The following is a 25,878-nucleotide window of genomic DNA, read 5'->3' as shown; positions in this document are numbered from 1 at the left end:
CTCCAGTAAGTGTCTCTTTAAAAGTGCTGTTATTCATTTGTGTACAATATAAATACAAGGGAAAACCCTTTAAAATAATTTTGACAGTTTACACATAAAGCCACGCCCCATCCGCGTATGCTGCCGATGTATTGGTCTACGATTTCACCCCGAGCTCTGATTGGTCAATTCCCGTAGGTTTCCCTCAGAACTGCAAGACGCCGATATTGCGTTACATTGTAGCAAAATGGCGGCTGTCATTCAGAATCCACTAAAAGCGTAAGTAATTTAGACATTTAGGAAATTGTGAACAATTACTTTGTTGCCAACTTGTACATTAAAAGTGTCTGTTCGCGCATGTGTTTTCCAGCCGTGTGCATATGACAGATTAGACTGCCAAAATTCATTTTTGTCTACTTCTTGCATGGCAAAGTAGCCTCGTATAGTTCTTTTATTCCACAAGATTTTAACATTTAGTCTTAAACATGTGCGATAGGCTGCCTGACATTTATCTGCACTCGAGGAGCTTTTCCTCCGTACGGCTATGATTTCAACACAAGAGTGTCATCTTTCCTAGGCTATACATTTATTTGAAAACTGGCGACAATGTGCCTTTGCGCTGCACCGAATAATTAAAAGACGATTTCCTTCGTGCTCGGTTGGGCATAGCAGGGGGATATCTGACATTCCGAAAGTCGTTTATAGTTGCTGTGAATTGTCGACATGTCAACTTTGGCTCCTCTGAGCGCAGACGTGGTTAGGACCTGGTAAAGCAAGGGAGGAGGCATTTTGTATTTGCATGCTTGCTGGCGAAATCGACAAAAGTGACAGCAATTTGAGTCCGCTGTTGAAAATAGCTTGTCACTGTGTGCTCAAATAGCACATGCTATAGTCGTTTTTATCCCTCAACTTCAAAGGAATGCTCCACCTTTTTCTCCATTTCCCCTTTGTTCTTCTCTATTGCTTCACCAATTCCACTGGTTAACATATTACTATAATTTAGACACATTTAGCCTCCTGCTTCTTGTCTAATAATTTAGCATTTGTTGACACGCACATTAAGTTGGACGCGACAAAAGCCTTCAGCCTGTATTGATGTGTTATCATCATCATCACGGCTCTTTGGGACTGTGGAGGTAGAGCAGGCACTCCACTGTGCCTTTAAGTGGAGGAGTGCTGGAGATTAGCTTGGTCCAGGATCCTGGGCCCATCTGTCAGAGAGATGCTCCGACAGAGAGGAAGTGTTGGGCACAAGCAGGAGAACCATCTGCTCCTCCATAGAGGTAACGTTACCCTGGCACCTGTGTGGACTGTAAGCGCAAGTAGTGGACCACACGTCACCCACTCTGTTGCTATTGTTATTATGACATTATTACTACACCCAGGGAAGGATGCAGAATCATTTTTGACACCTGATTGTCCACTTCAAACTATTTATTTCCATTGGACATTGACATTTTTTTTGCATGTGTCCAGTTTGGAGACTAGTTACCTATAATAATTTAGTAGGAATAAATACAGAGGCCATGTGTGCTGTCAGTGTGGCCTTTAGCAAGACAACCTCCGACGTGCACACTCATTGTATGATGCTCTGGGTGGTGGCTAAATGCAAAATGTTTGAGTCTGTATTTTTACATTGGTTGACTGCACTTTTCACGCAATGCCTTGCTCCCGTTTCACAGGGAAATGCCTAACCCAATACAATCACAGCCTCCCTCTGTTGGCACCTGAACAGATCATTGAAGCACATGATGTTAAAGTGCTCAATGTAAATGTTAAATGAAAACTACTTCCTTGTAGCTCCTTCCGTTTTCTCAACACATATATGTTAGTTTTTTTCTTCATAAAAGCCTGATTATTATTATAAAGTACATTTTCATTATTACCTTGTTGGACTACTTCTCTCTTGTGTCCCAACATGCTTCAGCGTGCGTCTACTGTCAAGCTGCAGTTCCATCTTGGAGATGCTTTAGCATTCTGATGTGGAATGTCTCCTTGCTGTAAACTGTGCTTAATGAAGTGTTTCAATGTGCTATAATTAGCCTCTGTCTCTGGTTTCTGACTTCATTTCACACGTTTGTCAGATTATAATTAGTCACACTTGACACTAATTGGATGTCGCTCCCGTGGACCAGATTGACCTTTTTTTGTATTAAGATGATTCACTTTAGGGAAATGAAACACTGTTTTGACTTTGCTGTCGAGATGTAGCGGTTGAAGCTGCAGCATGCAAGCCTGTGCACGCTGTGTGAGGTCTGTCCCTCCTATGAGCATGGGAGGACAGTAATCTCCAGAATCTGCTGATTAAAATGGAGTCTGGAATATTTGATTAATAAAGAAGCTCATAAAGCTGCTCATTAAAATGTTAGCCTCAGCTGGAGTTGGACACATCTTCCGGCCACAGCTCTCCTGAGATTATATCGGCGAGTTCCTTCCTCATTCGGCAGCTACCTGGTCATTGGTGTTGAGTAGACTTTGAGTGAGTCAGGCCTGCTGTTTATTGGCACTGCAGTGTGGAGGTGTATGGTCTGGTTTTACTCCTGCCCTCACCCAGTCTGTGTTGTTCTGATTGGTGTAATCAGCGGTTGTTGTCAGGATGCAGTGACTCTGTAGGCCCTCCTCCTTCTCCTCCTCCTCCTCTTCCCCCTCTCTTGTTATGTGGTAGACAGCTCTAGCTTCCTGTGAAGAAACAGTGCACCTGCAAATTTGAGAAACCTCTCAAACAGAGCTGAAGGGAACTGAAGTGGTGTTTGAGGATCAGATTTTTGTTCTTCACGTCAGTGGAGTGCTGGACCATTTTAAAGTAGACACCGGAGCTTTGTCATGACTGTCACGATCACTTTGCCTCTGTGAGCTGCTCCCCTGCAAACTAAAGTTTATCGTCAGATATGCAAAATTAGTGTTGACACATGCTCACATTACGGATGCAGCCATGTGACACAACGAGCCGTTGACAGGAACATGCTGATAGCGGAGGCCCCACTGGCCACAATATTTGCTTTTGTTCCTTCGCCCTCATGCACACACTCACCTTCTCTATTCAACTGGAAGATGTTGAGGATGTGTAGCACATACCGCTGAGTGTTTCTAGTTCAGTTTGATTCAACACAATTTTGCCAGGCAGAGCTAGACTTTAAAGGGTAATTATGCTTTATTACAGCTAGGGTCTTTTATTGCAGTTTCAAAAGGAATTGTTGAGATCTGGGAACACAGGGGAATCACAAAAAAGTCCAGTTGTGTTAGAAATGAGCAATCAGACAGTTTGTACACAAGCCAACATATTATCTAAACCAGTGGTACCCAACCTAAGCAGACACCTATATATTTCTGTTCTACCGATGTTTTGTCTGACTTTCCTTAAATTTCCTTAAATTAAATTTCCTTTGTTGTTTTTTTTTTATAACTGTTTGAAAGTAGACTGTTTCATTGTAAACACGGTTGGGAACCACTAGTGAGTGAGTGTGAGTGCTTGAAATGTTGGTAATAATTCATTGTACAGGAAACTGTGTGTGCACACATCTCTGGCAAGTACGGTAGGTCACAGTGAACCAGCTGGTCTGTAAACAGTGTTGGATGTTTACTACAGACAGTGTACATTATACTGTTTACTAGTTTACTGTTTGCCTCTGTTTTCTCTTCCAGGCTAGGGTTGTTTTAAAGCCGGTATGATTGTCAGGTTGTTTGTGGTTTTTGACTCATCTGACTCGACAGCGATTTCAAAGGACAGTGGAAAAACAGAAACATGTGCCTCAACTGACAAGAGGTGTGTGTGTGTGTGTGTGTGTGTGTGTGTGTGTGTGTGTGTGTGTGTGTGTGTGTGTGTGTGTGTGTGTGTGTGTGTGTGTGTGTGTGTGTGTGTGTGTGTGTGTGTGTGTGTGTGTGTGTGTGTGTGTGTGTGTGTGTGTGTCCCCTTCTGTGTTGTTGGATGTGTGTGTGTCCCCTTCTGTGTTGTTGGATGTGTGGGTCTTGTCACTCATTAAAAGTGTCAGAAAGATCTCTCACCTAAGCCAGTGCACCTGCTGCTCGGGGCAGTGGGGCTCTGACGGAGAGCGTGTTGATGTACATTCAGCCAGCACCCACCAGAAGACTTTCACCACTTATTTGTTTCCCCTCCGACCCCTCCCTGCATGTTTCACCCTATGGTTTCACCTGAGACGGATCAGCATCATCTCTTGGTTTGTTCAGCTCGAGTAAACTCAGGAGTTTCTTGGCACCCCACGGTGTGTACCCTTTTGAGCTTTTAGTAAACTGACATGTCACGCTTTGCATCCCGACAGAGCTGTGTGTTGATATCAAGGAATGGCAGTGGAGCACACAGCTTAGTTTAACAGGAATTTACTGTTGGAAACAACAGCCCACATGGTATAGATCTCAGATTTACACATATTATTACACAGCTGTTATTTGTTGTGAGCCAAATACCTATCTTTAAAAAAAATCCTTGAGCAAGCTAGCTCCTGGTAAAGATGTGAAATGCCAGAACTTGTGTGTTCAGCTTTGTGGCCAATCTGTTTTGAGTATATCCCTGTGTGACTCCTTGTAAAAATTCCTGTATCTTAAAGGGTGAGAAAGTGCCGGTGCATCTCGGAAATTGGTGTTTTGCATCCACTAAAAAAACTGTATGACATCTTCACAAGCAGAGAATGTAGTGATGTGATTATTAACTACAATAAAGCCACTATCTCTGTATGATTGTAACAGGAGGAAGGAAAAACAAAGTCACATAGTTATTAGTCATGATCTGCTTGGTATCTTTTAACCTCCTTTTCTCACCTCTTGTCCTTTTGAACCCTTTCTTTCTTTAATCTTTCTTTCTTTTTTCGCTTTCAATCTCCTTTATCTTTCTCACACCTTTCCACTCCTCCCTGCGCTCATTCAGTACCTGGGACTGTTTACTCTTCTCAGTCACACTGACACGAAGCCTTCTCTTTCCCAGAAGCCTCACACACTGTGGCTTTGTCCGAACCGCAGAGCAGTGGGCTTTGTGCGGGACAGCATTCCTAACACGGCTGTTCATCTGCTGGACGTTGTCTCATCAAGGGGTAGGGGTAAAGACGAAGTGAAGGAGGGAGAGCAGGATCTAGAAGACGCTGACAAATCAGGCTCCCACCTCCAGTTTAGGATTCCAGGCTCGACTCGCAGCCCGTAGCTCATTAGTTCCACTTCAAAATGGCCGTCTTCCTAATAGTAATTGAGAACACGTGGAGGAACTTCATTATGCTGGTGTGGAGATGTTCATACTCCGAGAACCAGTAGCTCTAATTTGCCCTGTTGTCTCTGTGATATAACAGCAGACCGTGGAAATCGCATACAGAGTACCTTGCCAGGATTTCAGAGTTTCAGCATTTACCCCCATCTTTGATATAGTCAAATTAGAACCTGCCCTTGTGCTAGGCACTCTGCTGAGATTAATTAAGTAGGCTAATTACCATACCAGGCGTGTGGCAGCGATTGAGGGCTTGAATGTGAAATATCCTCCCCCATTTCACTCTGAATATTAACATTGAAACCCGGAGGGACTGCCAAAATCTCAGTGGCGTGAAGAAAAGTAGAACTAAAGTGTGAGAGTCTTAGCGGCTTGCTGATCGGAGGAATGACTTCGTATCAGAGCCCAGATTCTATGCTGTTGTGATGATGTGACTCAGTCAACGCCGCCATAGCTCACAGCCTATCTAGAATGAGATTAGACAAAGCACACAGAGGTAATAGTATGTTTAACATCAGGAGTTGTTGTTGTAACTGGGTTGCAATTCTCCACAATGGCAAGCTGGAAGAGGAGAGAGAAGCTCAGCTGTCAGTTTAAGACCTACATTGAACAATGCTGATTAGAAGTTTGAGCAGACGTTAACAGCATTATTTGGGTGGAAGAGAGTTTCTAAGGGATACAAATCTTGTAGCTGCCTCCGCTCACTGATTTAATGATCTGCAGCCAGCAAAGCAACAGGCCATTATCAAGGCATTCATACATAACATAAAGGCTCATCTCCATGTCAGAGATTCTGCAAATGTGATGATGTTATGGTTATTCTTCAAACCAGCTGCCACATCAGCTGTGTCAACCACATCCTGTCACTGACCTCTGCTCATTACGTTACCCCCCCACTCCCCCACTGCAGGTTGGGCGACCAGTTCTATAAGGACGCCATAGAGCAGTGCCGCAGCTACAATGCTCGCCTGTGTGCTGAACGCAGCGTCCGCCTGCCATTCCTGGACTCACAAACTGGTGTGGCCCAGAACAACTGCTACATCTGGATGGAACGACACCACCGCAGCCCCGGTGGGTAAACACACAAACATACACACATGCTTACAGATAATGTTTAAATGAGAGTTAAGAGTGTTTTTGGTCCATTAAGCTTGTAAAAATGTCTGAGTCTACTAGGGTTGGGTACCGAAATGCGGTGCCACCGGTTCCGACATTAACAGTAGTAACAAGACCAAATAAGAATGAAAATTTCAGTGCTGACTTTTTTTTTTAGCTAGTAGCTGGATTAAACACAATGGTTAAAATGCTGACAGTTTACGTTAAGTGGTGTAAAGTGTGACTGTAGTTCCCTGTAGAGGATTCTAACACCGGGACGTAAGTTCCGTTTTACAGTCGCCACAGCCGAGTTCGCGTGCGCCAATGTGCTGTCAAAATGACGTAGATCTCGCTGGTGTGCCAGAATTTTGAGTGCACGACCAGAGGCGCGGGACAAAGTGGAAACATGAAGCATGAACGAGCTCGAGGGCAACCGGATGCCAGGACTCTCAGAGTGACTGCAAGTCTCTCTTGTAAACTTGGGTTAAGAGGAGTTCTTTTATGGCGAATGAAAGGTGTGATCCGACGAAGTATGTCATCGAATCAAATCGAAGCATTGACGTCAGTGCTGCTAGTAGTGCTGCAGTTCTGCCGTTGTTTATCTTTTTCTTCTTCTGGTCCGTAGAAATAGCAAAGTCGGTAGCCTTTCCTCATTAGCGCCACCGCTGTTCAGGAGAAGACTGCAACATGCAAGTATAAAAGTTCGGCGCTCCCATGACGTCACACTGGCGCTCGACAGGTTGGCTGCGGCGAGTATACCCCACGTTTCACAGTCCGCAGCCGCCATTGTCGGAAAAACAACACAGACGGTGCGTTTACTTGAAACTCGCCAGCCTTGTGGTACATTCAAAGTTATTGTATATATTAATACCCTTTTCCCATCTGGTGCTTGTTTTTGTCGTTTAGCAGCAATTTACTGGTGAAATAAGTCATTATAAGCTATTGTTATTACATTATTAATCAATCATTTAATTTTGACCATATGGCCTTAGCAATAAACAAGCCATTCTTTAATGTCACCAACTGTCGTTTTGTGCTCCTTTTCTTTAAATATCATAAACATTATAAAATTTTGGTTTAGGCACCGGCACCGTTTTTAAAAGTATCGTTTTAGCACCGGTATCGGAAAAAACCCAAACGATACCCATTTCTAGTGTCTATATTATCCAAAGCTATTAACTAGGGTTGCAAATAATTATTTATATAATAATAATTTTTTTTTAAGTAATCGGTCAAGTATTTAGTTAATACAATGTCAGAAAATAGTGGAAAATGCCCCTCACAATTTTAACACAGCACAAGGTGAAATCTTCAAACTTTTTTTTTTGTTCATCCAACAGTCCAAACCCAAAAAGATAGTCAGTCAGTCAGTCAGTCAGTCAGTCAGTCAGTCAGTCAGTCAGTCAGTCAGTCAGTCAGTCAGTCAGTCAGGCAGGCAGTCAAAAATTATATCAAATCTGTCAATCAAATAATAATTTTGAAGCTACTCAGTCAAGTTTTGAGCGGCCTCAATCTATTAATTAGAAATTAAAATTGTGTAAATGTTAATACAGATATCTCTAACAACACACACATCAATATAATCAGTGTGACAATTTGACTCGAAGATATGAAGATTTTCATGTCTTGTAACATACCAGATCTGTTTTTCTTCTTTCATATCTGTAAAGTGTAATTCAGTGTTTCTACATTGCAGACAGAGATCCTATAACTTTTTGTTATCAATGTGTTTCACCTGAAACTGTCTTGTTGGCATGTTTACAACTGTTATTGTACAGGGGTCGAAGCCGGGCAGATGTACACATACCCCGCCCGCTGCTGGAGAAAGAAGAGACGGCTGCACAACGCCACGGATCCCCGCCTGGGCATCTACGGTCTCAAGCTCGGTAAGATCCTGCTGCCTCTTCTCCACCAACCACCTGCCTGTCGCTTTCTGCTCCTCTCAGTTTCTCTTCCTGCTCAGTCGTCTCTACCCACCCATCTCTCACCCACTTCCACCACCTACTTCAGCTCATGCGATTACTGGTGATGATCTGGAATAATCTGTCTAAAAGCATATCACTCTGTCTCTGCGCACTAAGCAGAAAAGGCTGCCAGTCATTTTTCACAGGATGAAATGTGGCTGTGTTCACCCCAGCTCGTAAACTTGTTTTGTGAGAAGTAGAACATGTAATTAGATTTACCGCTGCTGGGAGCAGTGAGACAGAGTTCGGCCACTGCAAACACTATTTAATAAATGTTATGGAATGAAGTTTGGCCTTCTCTGGCTGCCACTTGAAACTGCTCATTCAACACATTTACCCTCTCCTCTATATTCTCCCTCTATCTTATTTTCTCCTTACCACCTCCCTGATTTGGTTTTGTCTCTTTTACTCTGACATCTCTTTCATCTCTCCATTTCTCCCCGTAGTCTGCCATGCAGTCTGTGTGTGTTTGTGTAGCCAGTGAAGTAACTGGTCCATTCTGTGCTTAAGGCTCGCATACCCACTGGGATGTTACACTATCCATAGGAATGAACAGGCGACTGAGAAAATCTCACACAAAAAACATCATGTTCATCTTTCACTTTCTAGTAGTTTCTATAAAAGAATGAGAAATGCATTGTGTTTTGGTAGAACTATCCTTGATCATGATGCTTTAGTTCAAATGTAATTTCTGCATTGCATGGTGGAAAGACAAATGTTTGGGAAGTTGTGAAAGTAAGAAAGAGGGACCGGGCCTAGACAGAGAAAGCAAGATGGAGAGATAGCATATGAACCAAGCCTTTGTTTCCCAAACACATCCCACTGTAGCCTATTGTTTTCCACTGAGCTTGCGCTGGCTAAGACCCCACCACCACCACCCTGCTGTCCCCTTCCCTTCTCCAGCAACAGTGGATTGTATGTGCTGTCTGCTAGTGCCCAGCGGAGGGGAAACATAGCCTGATTTAACCTGGCGTCTCTTATTCGGAGCACGTTGTGCAGCTGGCCAGAGGTGGCCAGCACAGGGCAGCAGCCAGAGTCTGTCTCGCTGCCTCGGCAGGCTGTCTAACTGATGGTGTGCTAGAGACAGGGGCTGCATTCAGAATCAGCTCCCTGCTGCAGGCTGCTGCCGGCTCTATTTTTAGCCCCCCCAGCTCCCATGTGTTGGGAGGGGGGGTGTCTGTCTCGTCGCGGAGAGTTGAAAGTCAACGTGTGCAGACACAGACACAATGGTGAGGGGCTGCCGCCGCATGGTGGAGGGGCCCATTTTAGAGGAGCGTGTTGTAACTGCTTCTCACAAACTACCCTCCTATATCTGCCTCTTACCTATGCAGTCTTCTGTCGCTTTAGCACTTCATGTTCAATATTCTGCAAAAGTATTTCTAGTGGGCACAGTGGTAAGATGAAGGGCTGGTAGAAAGCTGGAGTCAGGGGGCTTTAAAGTGTGTCCTCTTTTCAGACACCCACAAAGCAACTGGATGATCATGAAGCTGTCTGTGGAGAAGAGATTGTGTAAATAAGATCTGCAGATCCGACTGACTGTCAAAGCTTTTGTTTGCTCTGCTTTGTCTGCTCAACGTGCTTGCCTCCTACACTGTTTGTTTGGATCCTCTGCTGTACTGTAGGAGGAGATATCTGCATGATGTGTTCAGGTTAAAGCGATAAGCCACTTAACTACATTGTACCTCTGAGATTCCTGTGGACAAAGCCAGCCTAATGTCTGTATAGTGCAGCATCAATGAGAGCTCATCAATGACAATACATTGCCTTTCAGAATGAAAATATACATTTATTTCAGTAATATGGTTCTGTGAAAATAGTTGTGATGACACATTCTGTTGCAAAAAAAAGATGACAGTCGCTATAATAAAAAACAAAGGCTCCAGCAATTTGCCTCATGCTTTTATTAGGTGTAGTGTGAGTGGAAGAGAAGAGACATAATGGAAACGAATGCAGATAGAAAGCTGCTCACACAGGTCAGAGACTAGCTCTTATGCTTCTTGCCACAATTACAGTTCTGGATGGTGATGAAGGGGCACACGAACGGCACGGAGGATTGTCCCATATGGCAGCTTTTGGATCATTAGCAATATACTTGCTTCCATTATATAGCTGTGGATTCTTGTGAACAATAGATTAGAATAGTTTGCATAACCTTGAAAAACACAGTATTTTGATGATTCATTACATGTTGCCTGTTTTTGTCTATGTGCAGACAGCGTGAAGGACACCTTGCCCACCCAGAGCACCACGCTGGAGGCTCTGCTACGAGGAGAGGGTCTAGACAAGAGGAACAACTCTAAGAACGATGAGGAGAGCCTGCTGGAGATCCAGGTAAGTCACTGGATTGAGGAGCCTGGGACTGAGAGTGAAGTGTTGCACCCCAAACTGTTGTCAAGGCAACTTGCCACATTTTCCAGCTGACCCGCAGGCCTCGTTTGAGGCATTTTGGCCAAGGAGACGGCTTCAACTTTGAATTCCCATTTGATGATTATATGGTTAGACTTAGAAAACTTTAATGTCCTTGAGAGGCAATTTGTTGTACAGTACAGGCATATGACACATAATCCACAACACAAACATTGAACTAGACATCTACAGCGCTATTTATCTAACACATCAATAAATAGAATTCAGTAAAAGGAGTATATTGCACAATGTCATAAATAAAAAAAAATAAAACTACTGCACATTATCCTATTTCACATCTATTCTTTTAGTCATACCCCTCCCTACACCTTATTTAATTGGGTTATTGCCATAGGAATGAATGAGTTTTTTGCTCGGTTGGTTCTGACGTTAGGGTATCTATATCTACGACCAGAGAGGAGCGGCTTGAACTCCATTGAATTAATATAATTATAATTTTTAAAAAATGCCTGCATATAACCATGTGAATCTTCAGTTCATATACAGTAGCTTTGTTTGTGTACAACATTGCTGATCTCTGTCGTCTCTTGTTGAAAGTCAAAAGTGGTCATATCTCAACATCACGGGAAAGAAGAAGGGAGGGCTCGCTTTTTTTTCTTTTTTCTTTCTTTTTTTTTTATGAATTCTTGCTCCTTGTACTTAACAAATTGCAATAAAGAAATAGTCTCCTGTCATTTTAATTACCTGTATGATCTGTGAGCAATGTGTCAAAAACACCCAGGTTATGTCGAGAACTGAAACATGGATTTTTCTTTCCTCTCTGTTGTTGCTGCTTAGTGTTATTTTTTTTATTTATTTATTTTTTCAGCAAGTTGGTGCTTTAATCGGAGCTGAGTATTGAAAGGGTCTGTCCTTTCTCTTTCTTTCTGTCTCAGAGAGTTCTGGAGGCAGACGCAGCAGAAGATGCTTTCAACGATGACGACGACTATGAGGTGGACACTCCCAAGAGGAGACATCGGGGCAAAGGAAGAGTAAGTTATTTTACACCGTCACAGTCACATTACACAGTCTTGTACTCCAGTTGCACAGTAGTCTGGGCTCCACTAGAGGTTAAAGAAGAATTTCATTAGTATGAAGTTTCTTGAACAGTTTTGTTTCTTTATAAACAAATAAAGTTTCTCTATTATATTCTACACCTTAATCATATCAAATCACATTCAACTCAGTGTGATTTGCTTTGCATAGATAGTGGCTGTATTTTACACACCTGTGGTGCTGCCGCTGTGCATGTTTGAAAGAGTCTGGGCATACATGTTATTGCAGATAGTAACTGTATCTGGATGTTTTTCCTCAGGGTCGGGGTTCAGGCCGCAAGAAGGCAGATATGGATGACGACAAGCCATATGTCTGTGACAGTAAGTAGAGATGAATTCTGAAACATGAGGTTTGTTCTAGTGTCCTATCCTTTTTAATTGGTAAATTTGCAATGCTGAGTTTACAATATGGTAGTTTCTGTATAATCTGCTGATTTCTCAGGCATGTTCTGGGGCTTTTTTATTATAAAAGTCTTAGTTTGATATTTACTGTATATAAACTAAATCTACTCTTTCTTATGTAAGATCTTTGTATTAATTCCTCTCTCCATAAATTCAGTTCCTTTTATTGGATCTAACAGGAAGTTTTCTTGTCCATATTATAAAAATTAGTGAAAAAGTACAAGATCTGTTAAGCATATTTGCTAATTTTTGCTCGAGGACCGGTTATAAAAGAGGCCAATAGTCTGACTTGCCCCCCTTCTTACCTATTAGCGTTATACTGTACATGTAAAGAATATCAACAGATCAAAAGGTTACTCCCAAAATACTGTCGGGGCCTCTGTTGTCAGAAAGTCAACCCACTGTAACTCAATCACCAACACAGTTTTTTGAGATGGAACCACAGGATGAAGCAAGGTGAACTAGTGTCACTGTACATGCAAGTTGTATGTGGAAACTCCAGGTAGAGGGTATTGGATGTTGTGACTCTTCTTGAAAGACACAAAACTAATGCTGTTCTTTGTGTCTTTTCTGTTTTAGACAGATACAAACAAAAGCAGAACTCAAAATCTTCGGCCTCAGGTACCTTGATTTGGTGACTCTTTTTGAGCGTAGTTTTTTTTGTTGAGTGGTAGTGTCACACGTGCTGTGCTTATTGATGTAGCCCCTAGAGTATCCTACGTTTCTCAAGCTGAAAAGTGCCCTTGGGGTGGTGAAACCGAGACATGGTTATTATGTTTTCTGTGCTTTGTGACTGACTATTGTAATCAGATCAGAAGTGCTTACTTTTTACCCTTTTTGGAGTCTGAAGTAGAATAGTTACCTCCATTAAACACCAGGAGCCCTGTTCTGCACTTTGTTTTTCTTGCATATTCAAAAACTGCATGTAGATAAGTTTTTGTTATGTTTCTTTATAACTCAAAGGCAATTCAAGCTCACCAGACACTTGGAGGTTTGACTCTTTGCTTTGTGAAGGATTACAATCAAAGCATATTCAGACCTTTATCCTACACACACACACCCTGCATTTAGAAATGCTGTGTTGCCTAAATTATTTTTAGATACTGAAATGCAACCAGTTATAGTAGTAGGACTGAACATCTGCCCTCTGTTGCAGTCTGTGCGAAGCGCTACAGGAACCGTACAGGACTAAGCTACCACTACACCCATTCGCACCTGGCAGAGGAGGGCAGAGCCGGAGAGAGAAGCTCAGTGGCGTCTAAATCCCCCTCTGCACAACCGACTGACAGACACAAACGTAAGGAGTGTAATATATTTACTGTTTGGTTTCATCAGACAAACTATCGCTCACCATTACATACTGTATATATGTCTGTCCCATTAGATTGCTCCACTCCAATGCTGTATTTGTATTGAAATAATGTCATATACAAAAAGTTGTCACTGAATGCTTTGTCATATTTTAGGTCAAGCTTTTAAGACTTTTTCTTTGATTTTTTTTTTTTTTTTTTTTTTTTTTTTTAAATAATTTTATATTTTAAAGATGTTATTGGGTCATCTTGCCTTTTTTAATAGATAGGTCATAGTAGATATATAAAGAAAAAGCATTTGTACAAACTTGGGACAGGTATTAAAAATCAAAGTGATCCATCTGAGGCCACTCCAAGAAAAAAGCCAAGAAAACACCAAAAAACATTTCCTCATAATCAAGAAATCGACAAGCACAAAGTCAAAATAGAAAACATCTTACATTCAAATTAGAGAAATAATCTACAAAACATTGCATCTACACAACCAATACTTATTTTTGTACCAGAATACAAAGTATTGTATGGAAAAGGTTTGACATGCTCAGCTGTAACTTTTTTTTAAATTTCCCTGTAGGTCCAAAGGGTCCAGGTGGGACCAATATTTCCAACAACTACTGTAATAAATGCCAGGGCTCGATCAAGAAAACGGGTAAATCTGGATCTCCCTACTCAACCTGCCAATGCAAAAGTGAGTACACCAAAGTATAATATACATACAATACATAACTTTTCCATCCAAACTAATACAAAGTGTGTGGATGGGTAGTAATGTATGGTGGGAAGAAATGGATGCTCTTGCCTCATGATGGTGCTCTCGCTTGTTATCCATCACCTGTGCACCGACTCTGTTCCTCTGCTGTCCCGTGTGCCAGCTGACCGTGGAGAAGAGAAGGAAGATGGGACTTTTACTGGAGCAGAGGAGCTGTTCGGCACCACCTCGGAGAGCGACACCTCCACCTTTCACGGCTTTGAAGACGACGATCTGGAAGAGCCCGCCACAAACGGCAATGGAATATCCACCCGACACAGATAAAAAGAACCTTTTAGATTCAAAGAAAACATTTTTTTATATGGATTAACCTCTGGCAAAAATCTGCTGCTTCTTTTTCAATGTTTTTTGTTTGCAGAAAGCACAAAGTGATAATTTCAGGACAGAAATGCAAGTGGTATTTTATCTACTGAACATTGTTGAATAATTTATGAACCCCTTTTTATATATATATATATATATATATATATATATATATATATATATATATATATATATATATATATATATATATATATATATATATATATATATATATATTAACTTTCAAGGCTATGAAGGACAGTGTTTCTTGAAAAGTGACTCGGTCTCCATGCAAAACAGAAGATGGAGTGTTTTTTTTTCCCACGTCACTGGAGCAGGAGGACCATAAACGTTATGAACAAAAAACACTGGAGAAATTTGAACAATTGAAAATTTTAAAGGCATAAATGATACAGTACGTTTGAAAGATGATTGAATGTCATTGCAGACCCATTCTTAAGCTACTGGGTATTTTTGAATCAGTAGTCGGGTGCGACCATGAAGGTCTCTGCTTCTGCTCTAAATCTGGATTAAACTTGTATGAAAATGAAGGAACCAATGAAAGAACTGCCACAGGCCACTGGAAATGTTTGAAAATGAAGAAGCCTTTAAATATAGTCTTTACAGATAAAGAAGACTAAATAAATGAAAGGTAAGCAACAGGTTTTTTTTTTCTCCTTTTAGAAATATAAGAAATTCTGCAAATGCTTGATTAGCATCTAAATACGTTGTTTTGTATTTATTGGACAGTCAGACAGATTCACTAGGGATGGCAATTTCTGTCTCTCCGTTGGTTAGTCCACCACTTTAGTCCATACTAAATAATCTCAACAAATACTGCATGGGTTGCCGTAAAATGATGATGGTGATACCCTGACCTTTTCCCCTCTTGTGCCACCAGCAGGTCACCATTTCAATTTGTCCAGTATTTGGTTTATGATCAAATACCTGCCAAACTAATGACATTCCAATCAGCTTCAGCTGGACTTTGTGTAAACTAAACCAAGAAGATGAACATGCTAAACGTTATACCAGCTAAACACCAGCATGTTAGCATTGTCATTGTGAGCAGGTTACCATGCTGAGTACAGCACTACAGAGCTGCTAGCATGGCTGTCGATTGTTGTTAAGACATATGTGCGTCTAACCCATATTGTATGTTTTATACTGTAGGAGCACTCAGCACATTGTCATGTGGCCCACAGGTGGGGGTGACCAGTGAAGAAGAGGATTTTACTCTGGAAAAACTGATGATGATGAGCCTTCATGTCCCTTCTGATTTGGGCCTAAAATAACGGACTGAAACGGATCAACAGACATCCACCACTTTAACAGGCCATGTGGCTTAATTGAAGCAACTGCTCCCTTGATGATATGTATTGATCCCTTCTGAACATTTGATATGCGAGTAGATCCAGCTTCATTTCATCCTTTCTGCACTGTGCTGGAGCTCTGCTGAGCTATGGGAACACTAAAGGCCAGGCCTTTGGACTGTTTGTGCCCCTCGGCCCAGCCTGCCCACTCCTGCTCTGTGACTGTGTGTCTGCCGTGTGATCCGATGTGACACTAAGACGTCATAATCCTCATCACTGTGCCAGCCTGCCGCTCTGCACTGGAAACCAGCTCTGACAGCCATGACCCCTCCAACCTGATTGGACCAGTGACCCCTGACCCCAGCCATAGACATGGTGCTCAAATCCACCACTATTACATGCAGACCTCTGGACTACTGTATTAACAGCCTGACATGGACGCAAAGGTTTTATCTTTCTGCCTCTGTCTGTTTTTGCTCTAGATTTCCTGAGCCTCTCTGATCTTATTCTAAATTTGAATGCGTCGCAGTAATTTAGCTTATTTTATTTTCATCTTTTCTCTGTTGTATAATATTTCTATGTTTTGAACTCTTTAAAGTTTGATTAGTATGACTTCTTGGGTTTGTTCAGACTGTATTAATACCTCGGTTCTGATCAGGTGCACAATAGCCACAACTACTCAGGCATCTTTCATTTTCTTTGCTGTTGATTGTTCAGCCCTGGTTCATGTGATTGTATTCAGTTGGCAAGGAGGGACAATAACGCCACAAAAGGATACCATTATAATCAACTCCCAAGAGGCATTTGGGTTGTTGCAGTCTCATTTTATAGGAAAACATTGCTATAACAAACTTCGACTTTCCGTTTCAAATCTACAGTCTCGGCAGATTGTGACAGCAGTGGGAATAGTCTCTGATGCATTTGAAAACAATATTGTTGCTAAAGAGACATAACTCTGCTCAGATCCACATGCTAAGGGAGAAGTGAAAATTGTATATCCAAGTTATGTGACATTTCTGTTGAGTGCTTTAGAGGGACTAATTGCTTTATGACATTTAGAAGGTGCTTGCAGTACTGTATCAAAAAGCATTTTAGGGCGATAGGTTGCACATACTGTGTAAGAGCTCTGGGTCCTTCCATGTGATTATAAAGTATTGCTGCAATGTATTATTAGCTGCTCCGTTTTTTAAGCTAACCATTAATCCTATGTCTGGTATGACTTGTGTAAATGCTTGTGCATTCAAACCATCTTTCTTCGCTTCCCTCAGGGACCCTCCACGCAACAGTTTCTCCTTTTGGAGAAAGAATGGATCTGAGACTTCTCAATTATCTTCTGTCTTCTTCTCTTGTATCAGTTATTTGATGTTTCCACAGTTAAATGGGTCATTGTGTCTTTTTTTTCTTCCAAAGTCATGCCAGTAAGTGAAAGCATGTGTTCTTCAATCATAACCTGCTTAATGTTACCTACCGTATATGAACAGGCCTAGTGTGGTGCAGTTCTGAACAAAAGGAGACGCTCCTAAATGCAAAAGTCAGTGATGTCTGCTTCGACTTACCGTATGTGTCACCAATCATTGAATAGCCTGTATACCTCGTCAACGACACAGCAATAGGCCCTGGTATTCTCTTGTCAAAGCCTGCCGGGGGTGGAGAAGGAGGATAAGGGTGGGAACGGAGCCAGGAGGAGATGAAATGGACATGACTGGGCATTTGTTTCATCTTTAGCTGTAAATACAAAATCGAAATGGAGAGAATGAAGAAGTCTTTGTTTGTTAAACTATTTTTATTGTTCTGAAAAAATAAAGAAAAAGAATGAATGGTAATGCTCTGTGCTTTTTTTTTTTTTTGAGAAAGACCAGGGGTCATTTTGAAAATGCAGCTGATAAGCAGAAGAATCCTAGACTGGATCAATATGTTGGAGTGACCCTCACAGTAAGCAGACAAAAAGGATTTTTATTTTTTTAAACTACTAAAAGAGGATCCAGCACAGGGAGCTCTTATTGATCGGTAGGTGCTGCTTGTCGGTAGAAGTCATATGAGCAATTGTATGCCTGTAGAGATGGATATTTACTATTAACAGTAAATGGGATCTGAATATAAACTGCAAGTATAAAGTAGAAAGGTTTGGACTCTTAAAAAAGATTTAAGGGAAGAACTGTTATGGGAGCAGGTTTCTTATGGGATCCTATTAAATGTGTCAAATTACTTCATCACAGAGTGGCAGTAAAGTAGGATTTAAACAGGAGCAAGAGATTGCAATAGCAAGCTAGACAGGACATTTCTTGGAAAGAGAAACCCTTAAAGGTCAACGCAACAACTTATGAATAAGACTAGCTGTAAAGAGGAATTAATCATAATATATGTTAGCAAGCAAGGCACAATTTTGGGCCAAAATATGTAAGTAAGTATGTCATAAAATGTCATAAAAAACCCATTGAACAGTATGTCAAAAAGTATAGTGTCAGAAAAATTAATAAAAAGTCACAGTATAGTATGTCGTAAAAAGTCATTAAAAAACCATAGTATAGTATGTCAAAAAAATGATAAAAAGTCATAGTATAGTATCTCAAAAAGTCATTAAATGTAATAGTATACTATGTCAAAAACTCAAAAGTTATAGCATTTCATAAAAATATTATAGTATGTTAGTATAGTATGCCATAAATGTCATAATAAAGTCAGAAAGTGATAGTATGGTGTCAGAAAAAAAACCATAGTATAGTATGTCAGAAAAAGTCATATATATGTCATAAAAAGTTGTGAAAAAGTAATAGTATAGTGTGTCAGAAAAAGTCAGAAAAAAAGCCACAGTAAAGTATGTCAAAAAGTCATAAAACATCACAAAAGGTCCTAGTATAGTCATAAAAAGTCAGCATAGTATGTCATAAAACAGTCTTAAGAAGTTATAATATAGTATGTCATGAAGTCATAGTATATTTCATGAAAAGTCGTGAAAAAGTAATAGGATAGTCTGTCATAAAAAGTCATAAAAAACAGTATAATTTGTCAAAAAGTCATAAAAAAATAAAAATGTTGTAGTATAGTATGTAATAAAAGGTCAGAAAAGTCTGTATGGTATATCATAAAAAGTCATAAAAAAACATTGTATAGAATGTTAAAAAGTCATAAAAAGTATAGTGTCAGAAAATGTAATAAAAAGTCATAGTATAGTATGTCGTAAAAAGTCATTAAAAAACATAATATACAGTCCCTGACAAAAGTCTTGTTGCTTATCTATTTTGTAGAAACACCTGCTATTAACCTGACTTTTAATTAATCAACTGGTGTTAGAAATAGCTCATATGAAAAGCTAAAACCCTCCCAAATGATGTTTAATGCACTGAAATAAATTAGTTTCACTGAAAAAAGATTTATCATTTAATCAAGACAGAAAGGTCAAATTTTGGCAAGACAAATGTTTTGTCGCCTATACAGAAATTGAACAAATTTACTGCAAATACAAAAATATGCCAGCAAATTAAGTAGTGGTGCTGTGAGATCCAAATTTAATATCTTGTATGACTTCCATGAGCTTGAAGGACTGCATCCATGCGGTTTGGCAAGGATTCATACAATTTATTGATGAAGTCATCAGGAATAGCAAAGAAAGCAGTCTTGCATGCCTCCCAGAGTTCATCAGTATTCTTTGGTTTCGTCTTCCATGCTTCCTCTTTTCATCCTACCCCACATATGCTCAATGATGTCCATGTCTGGTGACTGGGCTGGCCAATCCTGGAGCATCTTGATCTTGATGTGGAGATGGAAGTATGCAATGGAGCACCGTCCTGCTGCAGGATTTGTCCTCTTTTATGGTTGGGAATATAAGAGGTAGCTAAGATTTCTTGGTATTTTAGACTAGTGATGTTGCCTTCCACCCTGCAGATCTCTCGCACACCCCCATACTGGATGTAACCCCAGACCATGATTTTTCCGCCATCAAACTTCACTGTTTTCTGGGTGAATCTCGGATCCATGCGGGCTCCAGTAGGTCCATCCATCCATCCATCTTCGTCCGCTTATCCGGTGTCGGGTCACGGGGGGAGCAGCTCCAGCAGGGGACCCCAAACTTCCCTTTCCTGAGCCACATTAACCAGCTCCGTCTGGGGGATCCCGAGGCGTTCCCAGGCCAGGTTGGAGATATAATCCCTCCACCTAGTCCTGGGTCTTCCCCGAGGCCTCCTCCCAGCTGGACGTGCCTGGAACACCTCCCTAGGGAGGCGCCCAGGGGGCATCCTTACCAGATGCCCGAACCACCTCAACTGGCTCCTTTCGACACGAAGGAGCAGCGGCTCTACTCCGAGCTCCTCACGGATGACTGAGCTCCTCACCCTATCTCTAAGGGAGACGCCAGCCACCCTCCTGAGGAAACCCATTTCGGCCGCTTGTACCCTGGATCTCGTTCTTTCGGTCATGACCCAGCCTTCATGACCATAGGTGAGGGTAGGAACGAAAACTGACCGGTAGATCGAGAGCTTTGCCTTCTGGCTCAGCTCCAGTAGGTCTCCTGCAATATTTGCGCCGACTGCGGTGTAATTCAACAGAAGATTCATCTGAAAAATCCACCTTCTTCCACTTTTCCAGCGTCTATCCTTTTAGCAGGCTGTGGGCCTTCGCAAATGCCACACAGTTTTTCAATTGTCTTTTGTTTAGTGCTGGCTTCTGGGCACTGATTTGACCATGGAGGCCATTTCGAGACAGAATCCGACAAACTGTTCTGGTTGACACAGGGACTTCAGGTGACCAGGTCTCGTGGAGCTCTGCTGCAGTGGAAAATGGGCTGGCCTTGGATTTTCGAGCCAACAAACGGTCCTCTCGAGCAGTTGTCTCGCGGAGTCTGCCTGACCTGGGCTTGTCAAAAACGTCTCCAGTGTCTTCAAATGTTTTTTTTATCCTCTGTAATTGACGCTGAGACACATTGAAGGTGTCTGCCACATCAGCAGTGGATCTGGTCTTCAGCCTCTTGATAATAAAAACTTTAGTCTCAGGGTGAATCTTAGGCATGTTTGCAGAGGTCTAGTTGCAGTTGATGTGAAGGTCTGGTACTGGGGTTGTTTTTATACACACCTGAGACCTAAACATCTTAATTAGAAATATATTTCAGCGGCACTTCAGGTCAATTTGTACACAAGCGACAAGACTTTTGTCAGGGACTGTAGCAGGCACGGCGTTATGGGTGGGCCTGACGGGCCTAGGCCCACCCACTTTTCAACAGGCCCACCCAAAACTTTTCTTCAAAAAAAAAAAAAATTTTAATATTATAATTTGGTGAAGAATTATTAAAAATCGATAAATAATCTCATAATTTGTGCTAAAATAGTCTATATGTTTAGTTTTCAAAAACAATTTTAAAAAAGCTGGTCATGTCTATTTTTATGTTTCTGCGCAAGTTCAGCAGACAGTGAGGTTCGGATCGGATGTAGCTTGTCGGTATGCTAGGCTAGCTCCCAGTGATCTCAGAGTGTGAAAATCATTTCCAGTAAAGGACAAGGTTGTAACAGTCGTTGTTTAGGTACCTTTAACGTGCACGAACGGTCTCAGAGTCATCGCTGCAACCAGGAGATGAAGGAGAGCTGAGATCCACAACAACGAGCACATCTTCTCTGCCAGCCCAGGATGCTAGCACGGCTAGCGCTGTTAGCGCGGCTAGCGCGACCAGCGCCGGTGCTATAGTGCCTTTGCCTCTGCCTTGCGAGTGGATGATATAACCCTGTGGATCTGTCTTCCGTGGATGATCCCACAACTCAACCATGCTAAAGTATCCAGTCGCTTCTTCTGCTTTAGGGAGTTTAATTGGGTAGGACCGCCAGAGGATAACAGTAAGGTATGTGAAGGCTACTCTGTCTGTGTTGTATTATGTCGTTATACGAGATATGGATTAAAATAATCGATTCATAACTCAGAGCTGCAGGCGCAATTCTATTTCTATAACAGCTTGTTGCTGTTGTCAAGTTGTTTTTCCTTCTTGTCTCTTGTTATGGTCAATGATGCTTTAGGGCTTGTTAATGTGATTTCTTTCTTTTTATAAAACATGTTTATAAAAAAAGAAGTGATAAAAAAGACATAGTATAGTATGTTGAAAAAAGTCACAATAGAGTATGTCGAAAAAAGTGGAAAAAGCCATAGTTTAGTACGTCGAAAAAAATGGAAGAAGTCATAATAAAGTATGTTGTATGTCGAAATAAGTATAGAATGTTGAAAAAGGTCATAGTCTAAATAAGTGATAAAAAAGTCATAGTATAGTATGTTGAAAAAAGTCATAGTATAGTATGTCGAAGAAGTCGAAAAAGTAATAGTATAGTATGTTGAAAAAAGTCATAGTATAGTATGTTGAAAAAGTAAAAGAATAGTATGTTGAAAAAAGTTGAAAAAAGTCATAGTATAGTATGTCGAAAAAGTCGAAAAAAGTAATAGTATAGTATGTCAAAAAAAGTCATAGTATAGTATGTCGAAAAAGTCATAGTATAGTATGTCGAAAAAAGTTGGAAAAAAAGTCATAGTATAGTATGTTGAAAAAGTCAAAAAAGTAATAGTATAGTATGTCAAAAAAAGTTGAAAAAAGTCATAGTATAGTATGTCGAAAAAAGTTGGAAAAAAGTCATAGTATAGTATGTCGAAAAAGTAATAGTATAGTATGTCAAAAAAAAGTCATAGTATAGTATGTCGAAAAAGTAATAGAATAGTATGTCGAAAAAAGTTGAAAAAAAGTAATAGTATAGAATGTCGAAAATAGTTGAAAAAAGTCATATGAAAAAGTCGGAAAAAAGTCATAGTATAATATGTCGAAAAAAGTCACAGTATGTGGAAAAAAGTCGAAAAGAAGACATTGTATAGTACAGTATGTCGAAATTAAAAAAGTCATAGTATAGTATGTCGAAAAAAGTAATAGTATAGTATGTCAAAAAAATTGAAAAAAGTCATAGTATAGTAACGTGTTTATTAATAATAGTGTGTGTGTGTGTGTGTGTGTGTGTGTGTGTGTGTGTGTAAATATATATAAATATATAAAGAGGGGTTTGGTGTTTGGTGTCATACTCTGCAGCCATCAAAGACTCCACCAGGAGGCGCTACACCATCGCCAACGCTGTGCGTCTGATGGAGACGTGTAAAGGGTAAACTATGACTTTTTTCGATATCCTATACTATGACTTTTAATCATCCTCTTCTGTCCCTGTCCCAACACACTTCCTGTACCTGTGACAGGATGTCCCGATTGGCTCTGTCTTGACTCACCTCTTTGTGTCAGAGTGTGATCCTGTCCAGCGCCGTGGAGAAGGTTGGTGATGATATGTGCAGCATGTTCAGTCATGAATAATAATTAAATATGTATGTATGTCCTCAGCCTCTGGAGCTCAGAGGGCCAATATGACATCACCAACCTGTATCCTTCCTATTGGTTCAGACACAAACTGTAGTATTCAACAAAAACAACAGTGCTCTGCGTGTGTGTGTGTGTGTGTGTGTGTGTGTGTGTGTGTGTGTGTGTGTGTGTGTGTGTGTGTGTGTGTGTGCGTGTCTGTGTGTGTCCCGTTGTTGTACTGATCTGGTTCCTCAGAGGTTTGTCAGACGGAGAAGCAAAGGAAGCCGCTTCCTCTACCTGTCGATCCGTCAATTGTTCTACACGCAGGTAAATAATATTATTGTGAATAAAGCTGGATGATAGAACATGAATTTGTTTCTGAAACATATTTGATTCTGTGGCGTTTGTTGTCAGAAACCAGGAAGACGGCGAGTGGGATCTATGGTGGGATCATGTAAACCATGAAGAGCTGCAGCGATTGGCCGCCTGCAGACTGTAAGCCCCGCCTCCATCACTTGAGACAGAAGAGCAGCTGGTTAATGAGTGATCGATGTTCCAGTTGTGCTTCTGTGTTTCTACCCTAAACAGGTGAAGCTCCCGCAGCCAAGAGAGCCAAGCCTCAGCTGACAGCGGAGGAGGGCGGGGCTTCTGGACACATTTCTTATTCTTACACGCTGTTTATTTAATAAAGTTTTTGAAACACGAGTCAAAAATTCAGTCAAATGTTTTATTTTTTTAAATCAGTGTGCGGTAGAAATGCCGCACTCTGGTCAGCACCGAAGCAGGTAATAATGTCATTAAAATTCAGTCAGAAATATAAAAATACAAATCTTCAAACAGGAAGATTTCAGAACAAATCAACAAACCCTTTTACACATGAATGGTTCTAGAAACTCAGTCCGTTTTAGAGAACAACCAACCATCTGAATGGATCCTTTTTTAGAAATGTTTTTCTTCACAACATCTCAAACAGTTTAATGATCATAATTAATTCCATTCATATAAAACATAAATCTACAAATAGGAAGATTTCCTTTCAGACTGAAATGGAAGCGTCTGATTGGTCCTTTCGGCGGTAAGGTCATGATGACGTCGTGCTGCAGGAGAGGACTGTGATTGGCCGGCTGCTCAGAGGCCCAGGATGTTGATGTGACCTTGAAGACAAATGAAAACATCTGTTTAATAAACTATGAAACACATGTTCTTAGTATGAATACATGAAATGATTAAGTAAAAAAATATAAACCACCTTTGTGTTTAATTATTTTTTTGACATACTATACTATGACTTTATTTCAAAATTTTTGACATACTATGACTTTTTTTCGACATACTATGACTTTTTACAACATGCTATAATATGATTTTTTTATTACTTTTTTTCCAGGTTTTTATTGAAATTCATGCAGTTCAATGTCTTATTGTACTCTGAAATGAAAGAATAGAACAAATGAACAATTTAAGTTAAAAAATAAATCATGAAATCAATTTATAAACCAAAATGTATTGTACATTCAAAGTAGCCCCCTTTGGCAGATATAACAGCTGAACACACTTTCTTGGCATTCTTTCTACAATGGAAATCAAATATTCTTCAGAAAGTTCTTCCCATCTCTGTTGCAGAAGTTCCCATAAATGTGTGGCACTTGTAGGTTGCTTTGCTTTCATTTTTCTGTCCAGTTCATCCCAAACCAGCTCAATGGGGTTTAAGTCTGGTGACTGTGCTGGCCACTCCATGTTTTTAAGCTTAACCATCTTGTTCTTTTTTGCTAAGGTAGTTCTGGCATAGCTTGGACTTATGTTTTGGGTCATTATCTTGCTGTAGGATGAACCCCTGACCAACTAGGTGCATACCAGAGGGTACTGCATGGCACTGCAAAATGCTGTGGTAGCCGTTTTGGTTCAGGGTGCCTTTCGCTCTGCACAAATCCCCGACCCTGGATCCAGCAAAACTGCCCCAGACCATCACGCTTCCTCCTCCATGTTTGACAGTTGATGTCACACACTGAGGAACCGTTCTTCGCCTACTCGACAGTGTACAAAAATCCTGCGTGATAAACTGTAGATTTAAAATTTTGATTCATCAGTCCATAACACCTTCTTCCAGTCTTCAGTAGTCCATTGACGATGTTTCTTGGCCCAGGCAAGCCTCTTTTTCTTATTCTGACGTCTTAGCAATGGCTTTCTTGCTGCAACTCGACCTATCAAACCTGCAGCTCGAAGTCTTCTCTTTACAGTTGAAACTGAGACTTGCCTATTATGAACACTATTAAGCTGTGCTTGAAGCTGTTGTCCTGTGAGCCGCCTATCACGCAAGCTGTTGACTCTCAGAAACTTGTCTTCCGATTCTGTCGTGGCTTTGGGTCTGCCAGACCTCTTCCTGTCAGAGTTTCCCCCAGTTTCTAAGTGCCTTTTGATGGTGAAGAATACTGTACTCACTGACACCTTGACTTTCTTCGCAATTTCTCTGTAGGAAAGACCAACATTCTTAAGTGTTATGATGGTCTGTCTCTCTTCCATTGTTAGTTGCCTTTTTCCCGCCATTTTTATAGCAACACACTACTTTCTGCAGTACAATACTGTTCAAATAATGCTCGCGAGGGTATGGTACCACAGTGTGTTCCAACAATACTTTTATACAAACGGAGGGGGTTGTAAGTAATCCAGACAGGTTGGAACACCTGTGGGAATTGGTAGCACCAACTTTCAAAGCTTGATCAACCTCCATTGCTGCAGAACAGCTTTACATTGTTTACACATTTCTTGTTTCCTGAAAAAG

At 40.9% G+C, this 25,878-nt stretch overlaps 1 protein-coding gene and 1 long non-coding RNA gene across 5 annotated transcripts; one reads left to right on the top strand and one right to left on the bottom strand.

The window, feature by feature from the left end:
• The first annotated feature begins 176 nt into the window (after window positions 1-176).
• Window positions 177-17,625, top strand: LOC114546890 (zinc finger protein DPF3). 4 transcript variants are annotated; one of them, XM_028566037.1, is made up of 10 exons: window positions 177-258; window positions 6,096-6,256; window positions 8,059-8,166; window positions 10,457-10,575; window positions 11,547-11,642; window positions 11,966-12,026; window positions 12,687-12,728; window positions 13,264-13,404; window positions 13,992-14,105; window positions 15,695-17,625. In XM_028566037.1, the coding sequence occupies exons 1-10, from the start codon at window positions 227-229 to the stop codon at window positions 15,709-15,711; spliced, it is 891 nt and encodes a 296-aa protein (XP_028421838.1). In that variant the 5' UTR covers window positions 177-226; the 3' UTR covers window positions 15,712-17,625. The 4 variants fall into 4 exon arrangements, with proteins under 4 accessions (XP_028421838.1, XP_028421836.1, XP_028421837.1 ...); XM_028566035.1 differs by lacking the exon at window positions 15,695-17,625 and adding an exon at window positions 14,290-14,642; XM_028566038.1 differs by lacking the exons at window positions 177-258; window positions 15,695-17,625 and adding exons at window positions 1,046-1,262; window positions 14,290-14,642.
• LOC114546891 (uncharacterized) lies at window positions 13,727-21,613 on the bottom strand. Its single transcript, XR_003691089.1, has 3 exons — window positions 21,316-21,613; window positions 17,359-17,527; window positions 13,727-14,399 (listed from the first exon to the last, which is right to left on the bottom strand). It is a non-coding gene; the product is annotated as an uncharacterized LOC114546891 (long non-coding RNA).
• Between the last annotated feature and the right edge of the window lie 4,265 nt (window positions 21,614-25,878).

Source organism: Perca flavescens, chromosome 20 (genome assembly GCF_004354835.1).
Source record: "Perca flavescens isolate YP-PL-M2 chromosome 20, PFLA_1.0, whole genome shotgun sequence".
Taxonomy (NCBI): Eukaryota; Metazoa; Chordata; class Actinopteri; order Perciformes; family Percidae; genus Perca; species Perca flavescens.
This window is presented reverse-complemented; position numbering and strand designations above follow the sequence as displayed.

Coding starts and splice junctions, on each gene's coding strand:
- LOC114546890 (XM_028566035.1), top strand. CDS start 227: ATGGCGGCTGTCATTCAGAATCCACTAAAAGC. Junction 8,167..10,456: donor CATCTACGGTCTCAAGCTCG/GTAAGATCCTGC, acceptor GTCTATGTGCAG/ACAGCGTGAAGGACACCTTG. Junction 12,027..12,686: donor CAAGCCATATGTCTGTGACA/GTAAGTAGAGAT, acceptor TTTCTGTTTTAG/ACAGATACAAACAAAAGCAG.